Source organism: Schistocerca americana, chromosome X, assembly GCF_021461395.2.
Source record: "Schistocerca americana isolate TAMUIC-IGC-003095 chromosome X, iqSchAmer2.1, whole genome shotgun sequence".
NCBI classification, from domain to species: Eukaryota; Metazoa; Arthropoda; class Insecta; order Orthoptera; family Acrididae; genus Schistocerca; species Schistocerca americana.
The window spans coordinates 386426495-386443686 of NC_060130.1; the positions used below are offsets into that span (position 1 = coordinate 386426495).

A 17192-nucleotide genomic window follows, 5' to 3' on the forward strand; every position below is an offset into this window, starting at 1 on the left:
ATATACATATTTTGAGAACAATGCTCCACAAAACTTCAATTGGAATAATTAACTATTCATATTTTACATCCTACATATTCATTCTGGGCATGTAATACTTCGTTTTATGACCCACTATTTCAGTTACATATTTGCACAACCATATCTTTGAAAGCAAACCATCCATATAGCAAATGTTGCAATTAAGATTTATGGTGCAGCTATAAAATGTTTAAATAAGGTCTTTCAGTAACTCAGTGTATTGATGACATTGGATTCTTTAGACCTGTCAAAGATTAAATGGAAACAGATGGAAGGGTGACATTTAAATGGGGATTTAATGAACAATATATAGGAAATCAGATATGACATGAAACAGAGGTGCGGCAACAGTAAGGGGTGAATTTGAGAAAGATAGAAAATACACATACAGATGGGAAGACGAAAATTTATAGGACTGAATATATATAGTTCAAGAATTGAAAATATGAATGGAATACTCTGCTGGAATATCTGAGATGTCATAAAACAGCTGGTTTGAAAGATAAATCCCATATCAATATGATAATACTGGAGAGCTAAGAAATATTCATTGGCTCTTATTTGTAGTTGTACAGCTGAGAGTAAATAGATGGCCATCACATGACAAGTAAAAAATATAGGATAGTAAAACATACTTAAAATTCACTAAATATGAGCAAAACACATTTGAAGAAGCAGGATATTAAAAAGAAAGGATGCTGTTAGAAGTGCCTAAAATGTATGAAGGATAATGAAAAAGTGATGAAAGGAAAAATCACATTGCAAGGATAAAACTAAAGGGAACAAAAGTAAAAAAATTGATAATTTTACAAAAAAAATAATCTAAAATGCTAACAGAAGAAGTATCTTAAAATAAGACAAGAAAAAAGGAAATGATCACCACAACAATAGGGAAGGAAAAGGCTATGATAGATAATTGCAGACAGGTGACAGCAAATTAATATGAATGCTCAAGATAATGCATTTAGAAACATAGAATGAAAAATAAAAGAGCTAACAGAAAATTCTTGGATGAGGTTTCATAAACAAAAAATGGGGTAAACTTAAATTTTACGGTCTCTTCTTGAAATGTATTCATTTCAGGGCCAATATTACCTGTAATGTAACACTGTTTTCAAATGCTGAACCCACTAAAATGTCATAAAATAGCGTTGATCAGAAATATATTTAAATGGCAGACCCATAGACCTCTTCTTTCTCTCCACTATCACCTTTCATAGTCAAATGTGATCATAAGATACACTCTTTCTGTGAGTAAGCATTAATATATTTTTAACTTCATATACTTTCAACCCTCTTGTCACAATTACTGCCAGAGAAAAATTCACTGTATATAAGCAGGATTAGACTTTATTATAGGCATAGACTTCACCCTTCCCTCTTCTGGCACCTATAATAACACCAAACACTTTAATTACCACCAGAAAATAAAAGGAATAAAGTTCATTATCTTTGGAAATGGGTAAATGACCCAGTAAAATTTTAACTCACCCAACTATTTCATTGTCTGAAAGATCTCATGCCAAATCTGTTAATTTATTATTTCTTACCCTATGATTTCCCTAAATGCCATAATGGTCCCTTCACCAAGGCTAGGCTACATTCAGTCCTCATTATCATTCAGCTGAGCTATTACCTCATCTATAACTTCAATATCAATGACACATTAAACTCTAAACATTATTTCTTTCTTATTGCTGAGCACCATATGTTTCTTGAAAAGAAAAATAGAGAACTATTTTAACTCAAACTGTTATAAGAACTTTTTGTTTAAGTCTTCCACACTTTTTGTCAGTAAGCAGCAGCACTAAAAAGTAAATGTAGATTTCTATAATCTTAGCACTTGCCCCTAAGTTTTCTACTTTCACTCATCCCTAGGAGTCACTTCCTTTTTGTCATTATTTTCTGTACTTCCCTTCTTGCTATCAACTGCCACTGCATCCCTACTCTGGATTCTAGCATTCATTTATTTCACACCATAACCCTACAACATGCCCCACTATGTAATGCTGCTATCCAAAAATCAGTCCAGCAAGCCAACAGTAAGGCACCAAAAGACCCTCAGAATATTTTTCTCCACCTGAACACAAAACAACCTTTAAATAATAAGACTCAGCACATCACTTAAATGATCCTTTTACCAAACTTTGTCTCCAGCTACAGCAACTCTTCAACTAACAGTGTACGAGATGGTAACACCTATAATCATTAGCTCTGTCTTCTCTCTCTGTCATCTCTCCTCTCCCCTCCCCCCCCCTTCCTCACTCCCACCACCACTTTAACCATAATATAACATCTCTGAGTGAACCAAACTTCCCATTAGCATAATAGAAAACACTGACAGGCTCCACACTCAAGTTAACAGGAAAACAAAATGAGCTTTCTGCCAATACCTATGTAAATGAGTTATAACTCACAATACATTTTTCAGTATACACAGTAATGCTTTCAGATACAAGATCAACTTATCAAAAGTATGCTATTGTCAAACAATAGTTCCATTTTCGATTCCAGGCATCAAAAAGCCTAGATTCTGGCAAGGAACTCCATTATGCCTGACACAGCAAGGCACACCTGAACCGTAAATCTCTAGTTCACATGAATCATGTCCATTTTCCACATTCAGTCTAGTTCTAGTTCTTGATACTAAATCTAGATAAAATAAATTTTGTTCAAAAGTGTGTTTTCTGCAAGGCTCATAAATAATTTATGAACAGCCTTCAAAGAAAAATGGGATAACAAATTAAAACAATTAAAAACAATCTTTATCAATTAGTTTTCTTTTCTTCCAAAGTCCATGTCATATTAAGTGAAACAGTGGTTTATATGAGAATTTCCTTTATTGGATCTTGCCATTGATGTGCCGTACACACCAATTTTAAGACATTACAAAAAAAAAGCACACTACATGTTTTTGCATATACACATTTGCATATAAAAATTTTACCATTGATTAAAGAGTAAGTAGTAGATTCAGTCATGATAAAGATTTTTTATTAACAAATTTATTTTCAAAATTATTTATTTGTGACTTGTAGAGACCACGCTTCATATGCTTCATTTAAACACAAAGAATTTGTTACATACATCCTTACACAAGCATCACTAATCTCATTAATTGTTGAATGAAGTTTCAACTCAGTAATGTAGTACCCAGTATAATTCTTCCTGTTCTTTTCAATTACGGTGTTCTTTATTGCCCTAAAACACTTTTATTAATAGAGTCAGATGTCTTCTTATGTTAAAAATGGACAGATACATATTTTTTTGTTTTGTAATTTTTATTTTTTAGTGTTATACTACTGTTGTGTAAGAATGGCAGAAGCAATACACTCAATTTAATTCAATTCAATTTATTATAATCCATTTTATCATATACATGATATAGGAATTGTCATATAATATAGAAAGAAAGAGAGAGAGAGAGAGAGAGAGAGAGAGAGAGAGAGAGAGAGAGAGAGAGAGAGAGCATGATTTATATTTTTAACAATTAAGGGAAATAACATTTTGTTAGTTACACTTTACATATTTTGTCTTCTTTTTACATGAAATATGAGAAAAAAAATTTACAAGGTTTATACAAAGAAAAATCCATTAATGAGAGTAACATTTTCTTAATTACACTTAAATATTTTTCTTAATTAAACTTCACATATTTTGTCTTCTATTTACATGCAAATTGGAAAAAAACGAAGTGCAAGCATTAAATAATATAAGCTCTGCTATTTTTTCTTTTACAGACAGGTGTCTATACTAACACTGTAGTTCTGCAACACCACAGTGTGGTCATGACAAAGGCTGATAAGATATACAAAGTGAAATGTACTTATGACATGTCTTCAAAGAATATAACATTTGGAATGATGCCAATCAGGTAATTTTTGATGACATAATATTTATTTTCTATAGTTAGTGCTCAAAAATGATTAATTATTGCAATTTTAGAATGCACTGTTGAATACACTTTTTGTCACTCAAAGACAACCTGAATTTGACAAAAATCAATACTCAAAACAAAAAATAAAGTACAGCTGTGAATTAAATACTGCAGTTCCTGAAGTAATAATTATTTCTGCCAGTTAATATTCAGTTTCATTATTTTTAAGGAAAGACAACAAGCAGAAGTATTCACCTATGTCATAGCTGCTAGGAATATATTTTAAAGTATACTGGTATTGCAATGAAGAAACCTTTACATATGAAACACTCATAAGCATGATCAACATCATAAAATTACAATGATGCAATGAATAAACATTGTAATCCAGATGCCATTTATGTCTCCTTCCAGCATTATGAACTGATGATATCACTGTGTATGACTCGTGATGGCCTATAGGATGCAGTACCCCTCTCTTCCGCACACTGGACTCGCATTCAGGAGGATGACGGTTCAATCCCGCATCTGGCCGTCCTGATTTAGGTTTTCCATGATTTCCCTAAATTGCTCCAGGCAAATGCCAGGATGGTTCCTTTCAAAGGGCATGGCCGAATTCCTTCCCCATTCTTTCCTAATCTGATGAGACCAATGACCATGCTGTTTGGTCTCCTCCCCCAAACAACCCAACCCCCCCTCCCTCTCTCCCCTTGAATTGTGTGGTGTCACTAGTGGACAGCCTCCTGTAGGGCATTTGCATCATTGAAAGTCCTTCTTCTTAAAGTTTTTTTCGTTTTTATTGAAGATATTGTTGCTACATTATGAGAACAGGGAATGAAATAAGACTAGGATTTAATACCCCATTGATGATAAGATCATAAGAAACAGGGCACAGAATTGATGATCTTAGCAAAAGAAATCAACCATGATCTTGTTCAAGGTATTGTCTTGGCATTGCACTGAGTTATTAATGGTAACCAGAAAAACACTAAATCAGGATGTTCAGATGTGAATTTTAACCTCACTCCTCCCAAATGTAAGTCCACTGGGCAACTCACTGCACCAGTTCACACATCAGGAAAATAAGAGAAGGGAAAGGGGGGTAGGGAAGGTCTATGTACCCATTTTCATCCAGTCTAGTTCCTGATTGCAGTAACATGTTGAGAAGGCAGTACCCTACAACAGTAGTATTTTGCATATGGATTCTGTGTCATAGACATCCTGCAAGAATTCAGTAAGTATTTCCATTCAGTCTCTCCTGCATGGGTCAATAGATGAGCAGAATTCATTTTGAATACTAAAATATTGATGGCAATGGATTTTCACATCTGAGGGCAGATGCAGATTTTCTTAGGTAACAACTTCTGGAAGTAAAGAAACTTAGAGTTTAACACCTAATCAACATTGAGAACATTAGAGACAGAGTAACATTTCAGTCTGAGAAGGAAATCGCTATAGATTGTTTAAGAACTCTTTGTACAATATCCCTGATGTGACTTTCTGTGATCCATTGGAAACTTAAATCATGATGTCTGAGTTGCAGTTATTCTTTCTGAACATGAGTCCAGTGTCTTATCTACTGTGACATGTTGCTTTGTAGAAGTCGCTAAAAAGTGGCCATATCTGAATCAAGAGTCATAACTAGCTGTCAGTTGAGAAAAAGGAGCCAGTGGACTGTTGCCATTAATTGCCAGCAATTATTTGTTGTATTTAATCTACTCACACTTTTGCTTATGTGCCTGTTTATGAGGTAGCACACTGCACACAAAACTCCTCCAATTTCATATTGTTTTCAATAACTGAATATTAGCTGCTGCCCCCAAACTTTGTTAAATGTGTGTTTTGTATGAAGAGACTGGAAATAAAAATATGCAGAAGTATTTCTGTCATGCCTCACCTACTAGGCTGTTAGGTCTTGCTGATGCCCTCAGGGGCTCAGCATTCCTTTGCTGGGTACAGGCTTGGTGAACCCACAGTTCCTGAGCTGCAGACTCAGTTGCCTCCAGAATTCACATTATTTGATGCCAAATTATCTGTGATCTTGAGGGCACTGGAACAGATGAGATGTTCCATGCCTGCTAAATTCCCCATCCATTCCAACTCACTGAGTGCCTTTCAGTCTCTGCGAAGTTTGTACCCAGCTGATAATGTAGTCCAGGATATCCATAACACCCTTCTCCACATACAAAGGCTGGGGAAGGAGGTGACTTTCTGCTGGATGGCAGGGAACATAGGTATTGCGGGGAGCAAAAAGGTGGAAGTAGCAGCCGAGGAGACATGTCATGATCCTCAGTTAGTTCAGTGTGCCATCCCCCTGCATGCTATCATCTCACTGTTGAGGTGCAAAGTCATGCATAGATGGAAATATGAATGGCTGAAAGTGACAGGCAATAGCTCTGTCTAGGGAGATGCAAAATGTGGCAATAGTGTACCTCCTTCCAGCTACACAGATGAGACAAGGTTCTCGTTACTCATCTTCGCATAGGCCACAGCCCTATTGACTTATGGCTTCTTGCTCCAGTGAGAGGACCCTCCAATGTGTGGTGCTTGCTCCACATTTTATTATAGTGAGTTTTATTTTCACACCAAATGACAGTGGCAGACTTTCTGAGAGGTCTGCCCTCTATTTTAAGTAACATTCAAATGAATGTTGTGAAAATTTAAAGGTTTTGTGATTTGTCCAACTTATTTCCTAAAACTTTAGGGTAATGTTCTTCATGTATTAACAAGGTTACAGGAGACCCACTGTTTTTTGTAAGTGGTCAGCTAGTCACACTTCCCTGTGCCTTACTCTTGTCTCCTGTCATTTTACTTATTTTTAATCCCAGGTATATCACATTTCACCCTTTTTCCATTGTCTTAAGCCATGTGAGATAGAGTGATTGTGCAGGTCAATGTGAGTGAGGTGCACACACGCACACACACACACACACACACACACACACACACACACACACACACACTTTCTCTCTCTCTCTCTCTCTCTCTCTCTCTCTCTCTCTCTCTCTCTCTCTCTCTCCCCTTGCTCACTTGCCATCACATTTCGTCCTATTGTCAAAGTACTTGTACCATCTAAACACTGTTTTAAACTTTGGGTCAGTGTCTCTCCATATTTCTGTTAGCTGCTGGTGAATTTCACCTACACTATCATGTTCATTTCACTGAAACCATGCTGTCTAGAGTAGTCAATGATAAGTGCACTCCATTTATAGTCCACAAACCTTGTCAGTACTAAAAGACAACAACATGTCAAATGGTCCTAATTGCAATGGGTGGTGCCAAATCATGTCATTCTCTACCACCTATGCATATTCCATCAAGTGTCATTAATTCATTCATACATCTGTTTCTGTATCGCATTTTTAGGAAGAATCCCAAAGAACTTTGAATGAGTCAAAATATTAATTCCCATTGAGATACAGTTATTATAAACTGCTCTTGCAGAGTATGTTAACAACTACCATTGAAGACAGGATGCATATATTATTTGCCAAAACACACTGTACTCCATATTTAAAAAGCCTGAAAATCATTGGCTTACTTAATTAATTGAAATGTAGCTACTTTCAAAAAGGCTGCTCTTCTTATAATCATACTATTCACCCTATGTTCATATATTATCACATAGTTTAAATTTCTTTGAGTATAAAGAGTATTGTATTGTATTTATTGGTCCAGTAAATCTTACATGTACAGTACAGCACATCAGATATTGGACAGGTCAAAGTATATCTTACAATTAAAACACTTTAGAAACTAGAAAATTATGGTCACAAAATTTTACAGCACTTCATATACTGGGTAAGTCAATGTGTAAGTTATAATTAAACCACATTAGAAACTTGAAGTTTACAACTGAATGCATGTATAAGCCAATATTAACAATTACAGTATTTGCATGATCCTCACTTAAGCTCTAAGGTTTTTTGAGGAACTATTCTACACTATGAATTGACATGTACACTAGAGAATTACATTCACAGAATTTTACTTCATATACTGGGCAAGTCGGTATACAACTTATACTTGAACCCCATTAGAAACTTGAGAATTACATCTGAATGTATTTCTAGGCCAATATTAATGGTTACAGTATTTGCATAATCACCACTTAGACTCTCGAGGATTTTGGAGGAACTCTTCCACACTATAAAAGCAATGTGTCAACAGATATTCTTTTAATGCTGCTTTAAAATTTTTTACATCAGTCTTTACTTTAATTTCTCTTGGCAATTTACTGTAGATAATTTTTCCATGGTGTAATGTTCCTTTTTGGCACAAACTGGTTTTTGTATGGAGTACATGAAAGTTTTCTGACTTGTATTATGATGACGAACATTTTCATTTTTGGGAGGATACTAGGATTTGTTATTGTATATTTCTTTATAAACATTGCACTTTCAAATAGGAAAATACATGGAAGGGGAAGAATCCCCATCCTTTTAAATAATGGTCTACATGGTTTGTTCCATTTTATTCCAGCCATGATTCTCACTATTCTTTTTTGCATCCTGAAGAGTCTTAGGCAGGATGGCGAGTTACCCCAAAAAGTGAGCCCATATTTTAGGACAGAATGTATATTAGAATAGTAAACTGTCATTAGACAGTCCTTATGACAGCAGTTTTCTAGCACTCTCATTAAATAACACATGGTACTTAGCTTCTTTAATATGTTGTCAATGTGAGTTTCCCATCTAAGATTATCCTGTAGCCAGACCCCCAGAAATTTTGTATTAGGCACACTTGCAATATCCGTGTCTGACATCTGAATTCTTATATCCTCTTCAATGTTTCTCTTGAAACTATGAAAATTTAATGCTACTGTTTTACTTTTATTTATTATTAGTTTGTTTTGGTTGAACCAGTTTACAACATTTGTTAATGCCTCAGACAGTCTTGTCTGTAGTATCTCTGCAGTCTTCCCGCTGACTAATATGCTTTTGTAGGATAACAGTTATGTACTGTATGATCGCATTTTACAATGAAAATAGTTCACCTTAGTGTTAACAGAGATTTGTTAATAAGGAACCAAATATTATAACAATTTACAGGTTGCAACATCCATATGGAAACTATATTAGATCTTGTGTTACCGTCAATGTATTTTACTGGTAGTTTGTTTAAAGATAATCTCTTATTATTATCTATGAATAACTGTAAAATCAAATGAATTTACATACATGGGTAAGAAAACTTCTGAAAACTTTTTGGATTATAAATATTGCATAATATTCTTATTGCTTCATATCATATTAAGTACTTCATTAAGCACAGAAATGTTGCCCTAAAAGATTATTCTATAAGACAGCATAGAATGAAAGTATTCAAAATATGCTAGAATTCCTGTCTGGAGGATAAGACTGCAAGATGCGGATAAGAGCTAAACAGGATGAACTGAGCTTTTAATCTATGTATTGGTTCCATCTTAATTTTGAATGAATCATTTATGCTTGAAATCTTTCTCCCTATTATCTGCCATTATTAAACATGCAATAATTAAACAAAAATATTTTTCATCTATTTTGCTTGATGTTTTTAGTTCACCAAAACTGCAAGACATTAATTACACCACATTCTTAGTTGGAAGTGAACATCTCACTGTAACATAGATTGTTGTAAATTTAGTGTTAGTACAGTAGTTATCTACTGTTCTTAATTTAAAATCATGTTAAATAATCTTCAGCTTTTTACTGTATTAAGTCAGACACTTTTCTTCACATTCTTGGTTTATTTGATGATTCCAGAGAACATTTAAAATTCCAAATAACTGACACTGAGGCAAAATGAGATATACAGAGCCAAACTGGACTGTGTGGTCACAGCTGCAATCAGATTTATAAAATTTTATTAATGAATACATTTCTTTCTTTGTTGGAAACATAATTACTATAAATTTTATTATACTTGGACAGTTTTATGGGAGACTTCTTCATTGAATTATTTAATATTTTCAGCTGAAATTATTGACATCCCTTTACAAATATGAACTTCCTGATACAAGTACATGATTTTTTTTTCATGTGAGTGATACATTCCTTTCACGTCCATATATATTCAGTAATAGCTCATCATATATATTTTTTTATCATCACTATGTCTGCCCTGGTAGCTGAGTGGTCAGCGTGACGGACTGTCAATCCCAAGGGCCCGGGTTCGATTCCCGGCTGGGTCGGAAATTTTCTCCGCTCAGGGACTGGGTGTTGTGTTGTCCTAATCATCATCATTTCATCCCCATTGACGCGCAGGTCGCTGAAGTGGCGTCAAATCGAAAGACCTGCACCAGGCGAACGGTCTACCCGACGGGAGGCCCTAGCCACACGACATTTCATTTCATTTATCATCACTATTATTTTTATGTGAGAAATTGCAATTTTACATTGTTAAAACACTGAAGTGCACTTGCATATTTTTATCAGACATTATTACTTTTGCCAGTTATGATATTTCACTACAGACTGAAACAAAATCCCAAATTACTGACCAAAAGTGTTTACTGTGTGCTCAAAATTATATGTTGATGCAAAAATCCTAAAATGACAAGGTACTGGACTGAGACATAAATATGTATTGGGTTCTACACTAATGCTGTGAATCACATACTACTTTATAATATTAATAATGGGTGACAGTCTCATGAGAGGTGCAAAACCTTATAATTTAAAAAAAAAAATATTTATTGGAACAGATTCAGTTGCAATTAGTCACACTAGATAACTAGTTTCAATCACATTCAATGATCATCTGAGATCTGATTAGTCCCAAGTTGTGAAAGACAGATTTCTTTAAAAAGACAGCCAAAATATGTAAAATAAAAGGAACAGCACTGCATTACTCTTCTGACAACGTTCAGTTGTATTCATCATTTTACTCAAATGATTTTGTCTGTGCCTCACATATCATGCACTGCTCAACAGTGGATGCTGAAAGTCAGTGTTTGTTAAATTGACTGTTTCTTTGACTATGCTTATGAATTTCAGTCTTATGATTATTATGGATGAAGCAATGGAAAATCCAGGACGGAATAACAACAACATTATGAAAAGGGTAGATTGCTACTCACCATATAAAGGAGACACAACAAAAAGACTACTAAGCATTTGAGCTTTCAGCAAAAAGGCCTTCTTCTAAAGTAGAAAACACACACACACACACACACACACACACACACACACACACACACACACATACACACATTCATACAAGCAGAACTCATACACACATGACCAGTGGCCAGAGACAGTGGTCATGTGTGTGTGTGAGCTGTGCTTGTGTGAATGTGTGTTCTTTCTGTTTTAGAAGTTCTTTTGGCCAAAAGCTCAAATGTACAGCAGTCTTCTTGTTGTGCCCATCTGCGACTCAATATCTCCTCTGTGTGGTGAGTAGCAATCAATCCTTTTCGTAGTAGTGTGATTATTATGAATTTTAATTCTAAATATTATTATTATTATTATTATTATTATTACACATTTTTGCCTCCACGACAGTGGTCAACTTAATGTTACATGATTATTAATTTTTTCTTTGTTTCTTTCTTCTTTTCCTCTTCTGAAAACCACTTTGTTCTCTGGCTGTGTTCCTGTTTCCTTTGTTTTGTTTCTATTTTGCCTGTTTTCTTCCTGTCTTTTACTTCAAATTTTGTGTTTGTAATTTTGTTTCTGGATTTGTCTCTTTCATTTACCATTTCAATACTGATCCCTGCTTGTTTCAGATCTTCTTCTATTTCTTGAAACGAATTGGCTTTTTTCATTGGACTGTTTACTGCATCAAAAATACTCTTTTTGAGTCTGTTGTTGTTCATTCTATGCATGTGTCCACAGCATCTTAGTTGGCATTTCCTGATCATATCTGTGAGCCTGTCTGTGCATTGATATAATTCTTCGGTTGGTCTCTTCATCCATATACCATCCCAGTGTACTACTTCAGAAATGTTTCTGAGGATTTTACATTCAATTTTTTTCTGTCTCTGTGATGCCTGATGCTATGGTTGTGGTCATTTCTGACCTGTAGAGTATTTCTAGTAGTACAACTGTATTGTAGTGCCCAGATTTGGCCTGTCTTGAAATATTTCTTTTATTGTAGTGTGTCTATGTCAGTTTGTACACTTTGTGAAGTTTTCCTGTTCTCTCTATGTTGGACACTTTGTCAGATTCTCCTAATTGTACATATTCCCCAAGATATTGGAATTTTCCCACTCTGATAACCTTCCCGTACCACGTGTACATGGCTAGGTTACTGTTGTTATTATTATTATTATTAATGTTGGTTTTAGACAATAAAATAACATATAGTCTGTAGGTCCTATGCGAATAAATAACTCACTAGTTTACTTTTTTTTTTTCCCCCTTGTAACCAACAGCCTATATCTGAGACCTATTAATTAGGTTTTAGTTATTTTAAGCTTAAATTTCTTATAATTCTGCCCAATTTGTTCTAACTTTCCTGATTATAAAACAAGAACATAGCTGCCATAATAAATACTTTTTCATCGTTCAGATTCTGTGGACTGAAGTGTACATCAGCAACAAAAATTTCACCACTGATATATACTTTGTGCCCTTGAAAACCTCTCCTTCAGTAACTTTTGTCACTAGGTTACCATGATTTATTCAATAAGAGGTTTTGAACAGTCTAATTGCATGTTACCCTGTTTTGTTTTAACAAATTTATCAACAATATAATGTGAAATGTTGGTCTCAAAGGGACATTTCTCATCAAAATATTTGTCCTGCTGTTCTCTAAGGAGCTCATATATCCAAGTAAAAGCAACAGTGAGAACTTCTGAACAGAAGAAAGTGTCTATGCTTTCAAATTACATCACATAATAACAACCATTATTATTTTTGTTTAGGGATCCAGAGATGATCAGTATTACTTCTGCACCAGAAGCACCTCCACCACGTATCAGAATTTTGGACAGTAGAGGTCGTGAGGTGGAGACAGTGCGCATTGGTGACAAGCTGACATTCCGCATTGAAATTCCAGATGATAGTAAGGAATATTATGTAATTTTATCAGAAAATGTTACAGTTTCATAGTGACAAATAAAAAGTTGCACATAAATGAAAATTATAACCTTAAACTAAGAACCAAGATATATTAACCTAGATTTTAGGTAGCAAATTTTATAGTTACAAAGCATTCTGTATCAATTTTGAAAATTATTTTTCTTAGTAGACAGCTTTAACAAACATTCTAGCTAGAACACTAAAACTGTGTGATTTTGAAGATTAATAATTTATTGCAATTCTCAGAAAACGTAGTTCTTTTTAGAATGATCTCAGACTTTTAAAGGTGGTATTACATACATTAAACTCTTCATCTACCCTAACTTAAATACAGAGTAAAGTAACACTAATAATTATTGAGGAAAAATGCAAAATAAACACAGCATTCATTATCCACTTCAAATTTGGACAAAAAAATCAGAATTGGTTCTTAGTGGTAATGATTACAAATACAGATAATATAATTTAAAGAACTTGTGTTTTCTACTGAATTTAAAATTTTTGATGAAAAAATACTGTGGAGACAATGAAAAATATTTCTTGTAATGAACGCATCCAAAACAATTATGTCTGCAGTTTAGAAAACCATGGTTATGTAAACAATATAGTTGCAAGGAAATAAGATAATTAACATTTCCAGTTCCTGATCCTCAAATGACCACAATTCATTGATGTTGCATGAGGGTAGTAGTATCTTCTTGCATGGTACACAGGCAAACAAATATCATTACAGAATGAATATCTATTTGTATGAAGAAAACTGGAACTGATATAGTCCTGTCTTCATAGTTATTAAAAATTATAACCACCAATGTTTAAAGTAACACACATTAAAATGAATGTTTACATTTTGGCACCTAATTGTATTACTTTAGTTTCTCTTTTTCCTTTCTTTTCAAATACGTATTTCATTCATACATAGCATTTGTAACTAATTTTAAATGTGTTTTTATTTCCAGCTCCATATGGTATATTTGCACGAAGCTGTGTTGCAATGGCAAAAGATTCAAAGAGCACGTTTCAGATAATTGATGATGAGGGGTAAGAAAAAATTAATATGACAGATAACAAAGTGGTGAAAAATTATAAAATGTGCACTGATACAACTTATTTTGTTCTGTACTGATACAACTTATTTTGTTCTAGCTGTCCAATAGATCCCAGTATATTCCCAGCATTCACTCCAGATGGTAATGGGCTGCAGTCAGTTTATGAAGCCTTCAGATTCACTGAATCCTATGGTGTCATATTTCAGTGCAATGTGAAGTACTGCCTTGGGCCTTGTGAACCAGTGAGTACAGCTGACTAGATATGTAGAAAATGTTCTCCATCTATGTGCTTTAGAATGAAAATTTCAAAATGGCACATTCAGTTAATGAGCTTCATATTAATCTTTTTTTTTTTTCTTTTTAAGGCTGTCTGTGAGTGGGGACATGAGTCTGTTGAATCATGGGGGAGACGTAAGAGATCTATTGCCTCCAATCACAGCAACACTGAATCATCAGAAAATGATGATATGACTCTTAGCCAGGAAATTCTGGTTCTTGATTTTGGTGATGAGAAAAACAGTGAATTTCTCCGCAATGAAGCTCCATTTTCAGATTTTTCAAAAGGTAAAGAGAGAAAGGTTATAATGACACTAATGAGAATGTTCCATAAAGTCTCATGTTTATAGATCTATAGTTCATTATTTACTGCCATTTAATTGGGTACTGCTTCAGAAAATTACAAGCAGAACAATATGTTTAAATCACTGATAAAGCTCATAAGTTTGCTTATGTTCATTATTTTTCTGCTTTTCTTTCCAGATAAGACAGTTACAATTGTGGAACCTTGTCCAACAAAAACATCTGTTCTTGCTCTCGGAGTCACATGTGCACTTCTGATACTGATTTACATCAGCACAGTTTTCTGCTACTACATGAAGAAGTGGATGTCTCCCAGGAAGGTGCTGGGTTGAAATTCACGATATTTCCATTATTACGTGAAATCAAAATACCAGCAACAAAGTCTAAGACAGTTCAACAAACAGCATTAATTTTACACATAGGGACATCCAGCTACACGTCTGTGCATAGAGGGTTGCTGTATGATAAATGTTGCCCAGTGGAAATAATTACTGCCATCACGTTGAACTTAAGTTTGATGCATGCAAGAAACATGAAGAACCATTCAGATCAAACATTTGAAGTGCTGTGTGAAATACTTCACTTTAAACTAATTCTTCTCAGTTTCAGAAGTGAAATTTTAAAATACTGATGCAAAATGCTTTAATGTTCTTGTTACGGATGCGGATATGTGATACCCATTTTGCCGTAACACTTCTGCTCTTTTGCTCGTCATGTACTCTAAGTCCTAATGATTAGTGGGGCCTCCCTAATTTCGTATGATTAAGCCCAAATCTTCAGCTATCAGTGTATGTTGGTTGCACAGTGATTTACAAACAATTTAAATTAAAGAAATTTTGAATTGTATCAAAAAGAAATTTCAGTTGAGAAAACCATTAAATTATGAGGCAGGATCATTGAACCGTACTTGTCTTCACGAGTCAAAGTTAGTATTGCTCCCTCAGGAAGTGATATATTTAGTACTACATTTTCTCTGTGTTTATGATATTTTTTCATGTTTAGCTAACCTCTTTCTTTGTTTAGCACAGTACTAAATATTTTGCCTCCTGAAGAAATTCTGAATTATTATTTATATGGCCAGTATTTGGAACACATTTTGTTTCATGTCCCACAAGTTAAACTTTCATTAGAAGTTTAAATGAATGTAGTAAACATAATACAGGGAAAAATAAATATAATTTTATAGTTTGTGTGGTGTAGATAGAAACAATACACAATCTGCTTTTTCAATTTTCAAACATTTTTTGGATCATCTTTGTAAGACCACCACCATACTAATTAAAGGCATGTTCAGTATTATGCAATGAAAACTTGATGTGGGATTAAAATGTCAGAAGAGATTGATAATTGTATTATATTTAGTTAAATGAACAATTGGTAAAGTGATACTATTATTTGAAAAATCTTTTGGAAATAGTAGATTATTATGTACCTTAGACATAGCTGCCATTTGCTGTCAACAAAATCTGAAGATTTGGGTCTTATTCATATGATACTGTAGTAAAATTGATGAATACAAAAAGCCTAGGAATAATGAGGGTTCAAAACTCATGTAAATAATTATTTACAAGGCTTTTTGGCACATTTTGGGACAATGGCTGTGGGTGTGGTGGAAGAATACTCATTAGCATGTAAGTAACAGTATCAGCTGCTATTCATATTTTGTATATATTCTACATTTCATAAGTTTATTTATGTAATTAATTAAAATAAATAAGCTACATTTGTAGCAATGCAACAGCAGTATGCATTTTTGTTTCATTGTATCAATTATACAAAAGCTGTTACTTCCTCTTTATATGCCATGAGGGGATTTGTAACTTACCAGTTTTGATTTTCCCAATATGACTGCATAAATTTTCACAAAAATAATTTAATTATGACATACACAGTACATTCTCAACCCATAACATGTAGGGAAATATAAGTAACTTTTACTCCCATTACACAACCTTATTTTTTATGTTCATATTTTTGAACTTACGTGATCTCTGTGGAGTCAGATTATGTTATATACCATGCAGCTCATTTGTACACATAAAATTATTACCTTAAAAAATAAGTATTATACCACCTTCTGAAACTTCCTGGCAGATTAAAGCTGTATGCCCATGTAGAACGTGAACTTAGAACCTTGACTTCCATGGGCAATGGTCGCTATCCAGGCATGACTCATGATCCAGCCCCACATCTCCATTTTGGACAGTACTTCTCACCTGAACTTGTGAGCATGGGTTGTGTGTTGTGACTCATTAGGTCAGTCTGTAACAGTATTGCACATAAAAGGCAAGAACCATTCAGATCAAACATTTGAAGTGCTGTGTGAAATACTTCACTTTAAACTAATTCTTCTCAGTTTCAGAAGTGAAATTTTAAAATACTGATGCAAAATGCTTTAATGTTCTTGTTACGGATGCGGATATGTGATACCCATTTTGCCGTAACACTTCTGCTCTTTTGCTCGTCATGTACTCTAAGTCCTAATGATTAGTGGGGCCTCCCTAATTTCGTATGATTAAGCCCAAATCTTCAGCTATCAGTGTATGTTGGTTGCACAGTGATTTACAAACAATTTAAATTAAAGAAATTTTGAATTGTATCAAAAAGAAATTTCAGTTGAGAAAACCATTAAATTATGAGGCAGGATCATTGAACCGTACT

At 34.2% G+C, this 17192-nt stretch overlaps 1 protein-coding gene across 1 annotated transcript in view; it reads left to right on the plus strand.

Moving 5' to 3' along the window:
- LOC124555001 overlaps positions 1 to 16277 on the plus strand; it is a 132550-nt gene extending 116273 nt beyond the window's left edge. The window contains exons 11-16 of the mRNA XM_047128744.1: positions 3762 to 3895; positions 12747 to 12886; positions 13863 to 13944; positions 14050 to 14194; positions 14318 to 14516; positions 14712 to 16277. Coding sequence (XP_046984700.1) covers positions 3762 to 3895; positions 12747 to 12886; positions 13863 to 13944; positions 14050 to 14194; positions 14318 to 14516; positions 14712 to 14863 — 852 coding nt within the window. The 3' untranslated portion in view covers positions 14864 to 16277. The remainder of the gene's footprint in view (positions 1 to 3761; positions 3896 to 12746; positions 12887 to 13862; positions 13945 to 14049; positions 14195 to 14317; positions 14517 to 14711) is intronic.
- The last annotated feature ends 915 nt before the right edge of the window (positions 16278 to 17192 follow it).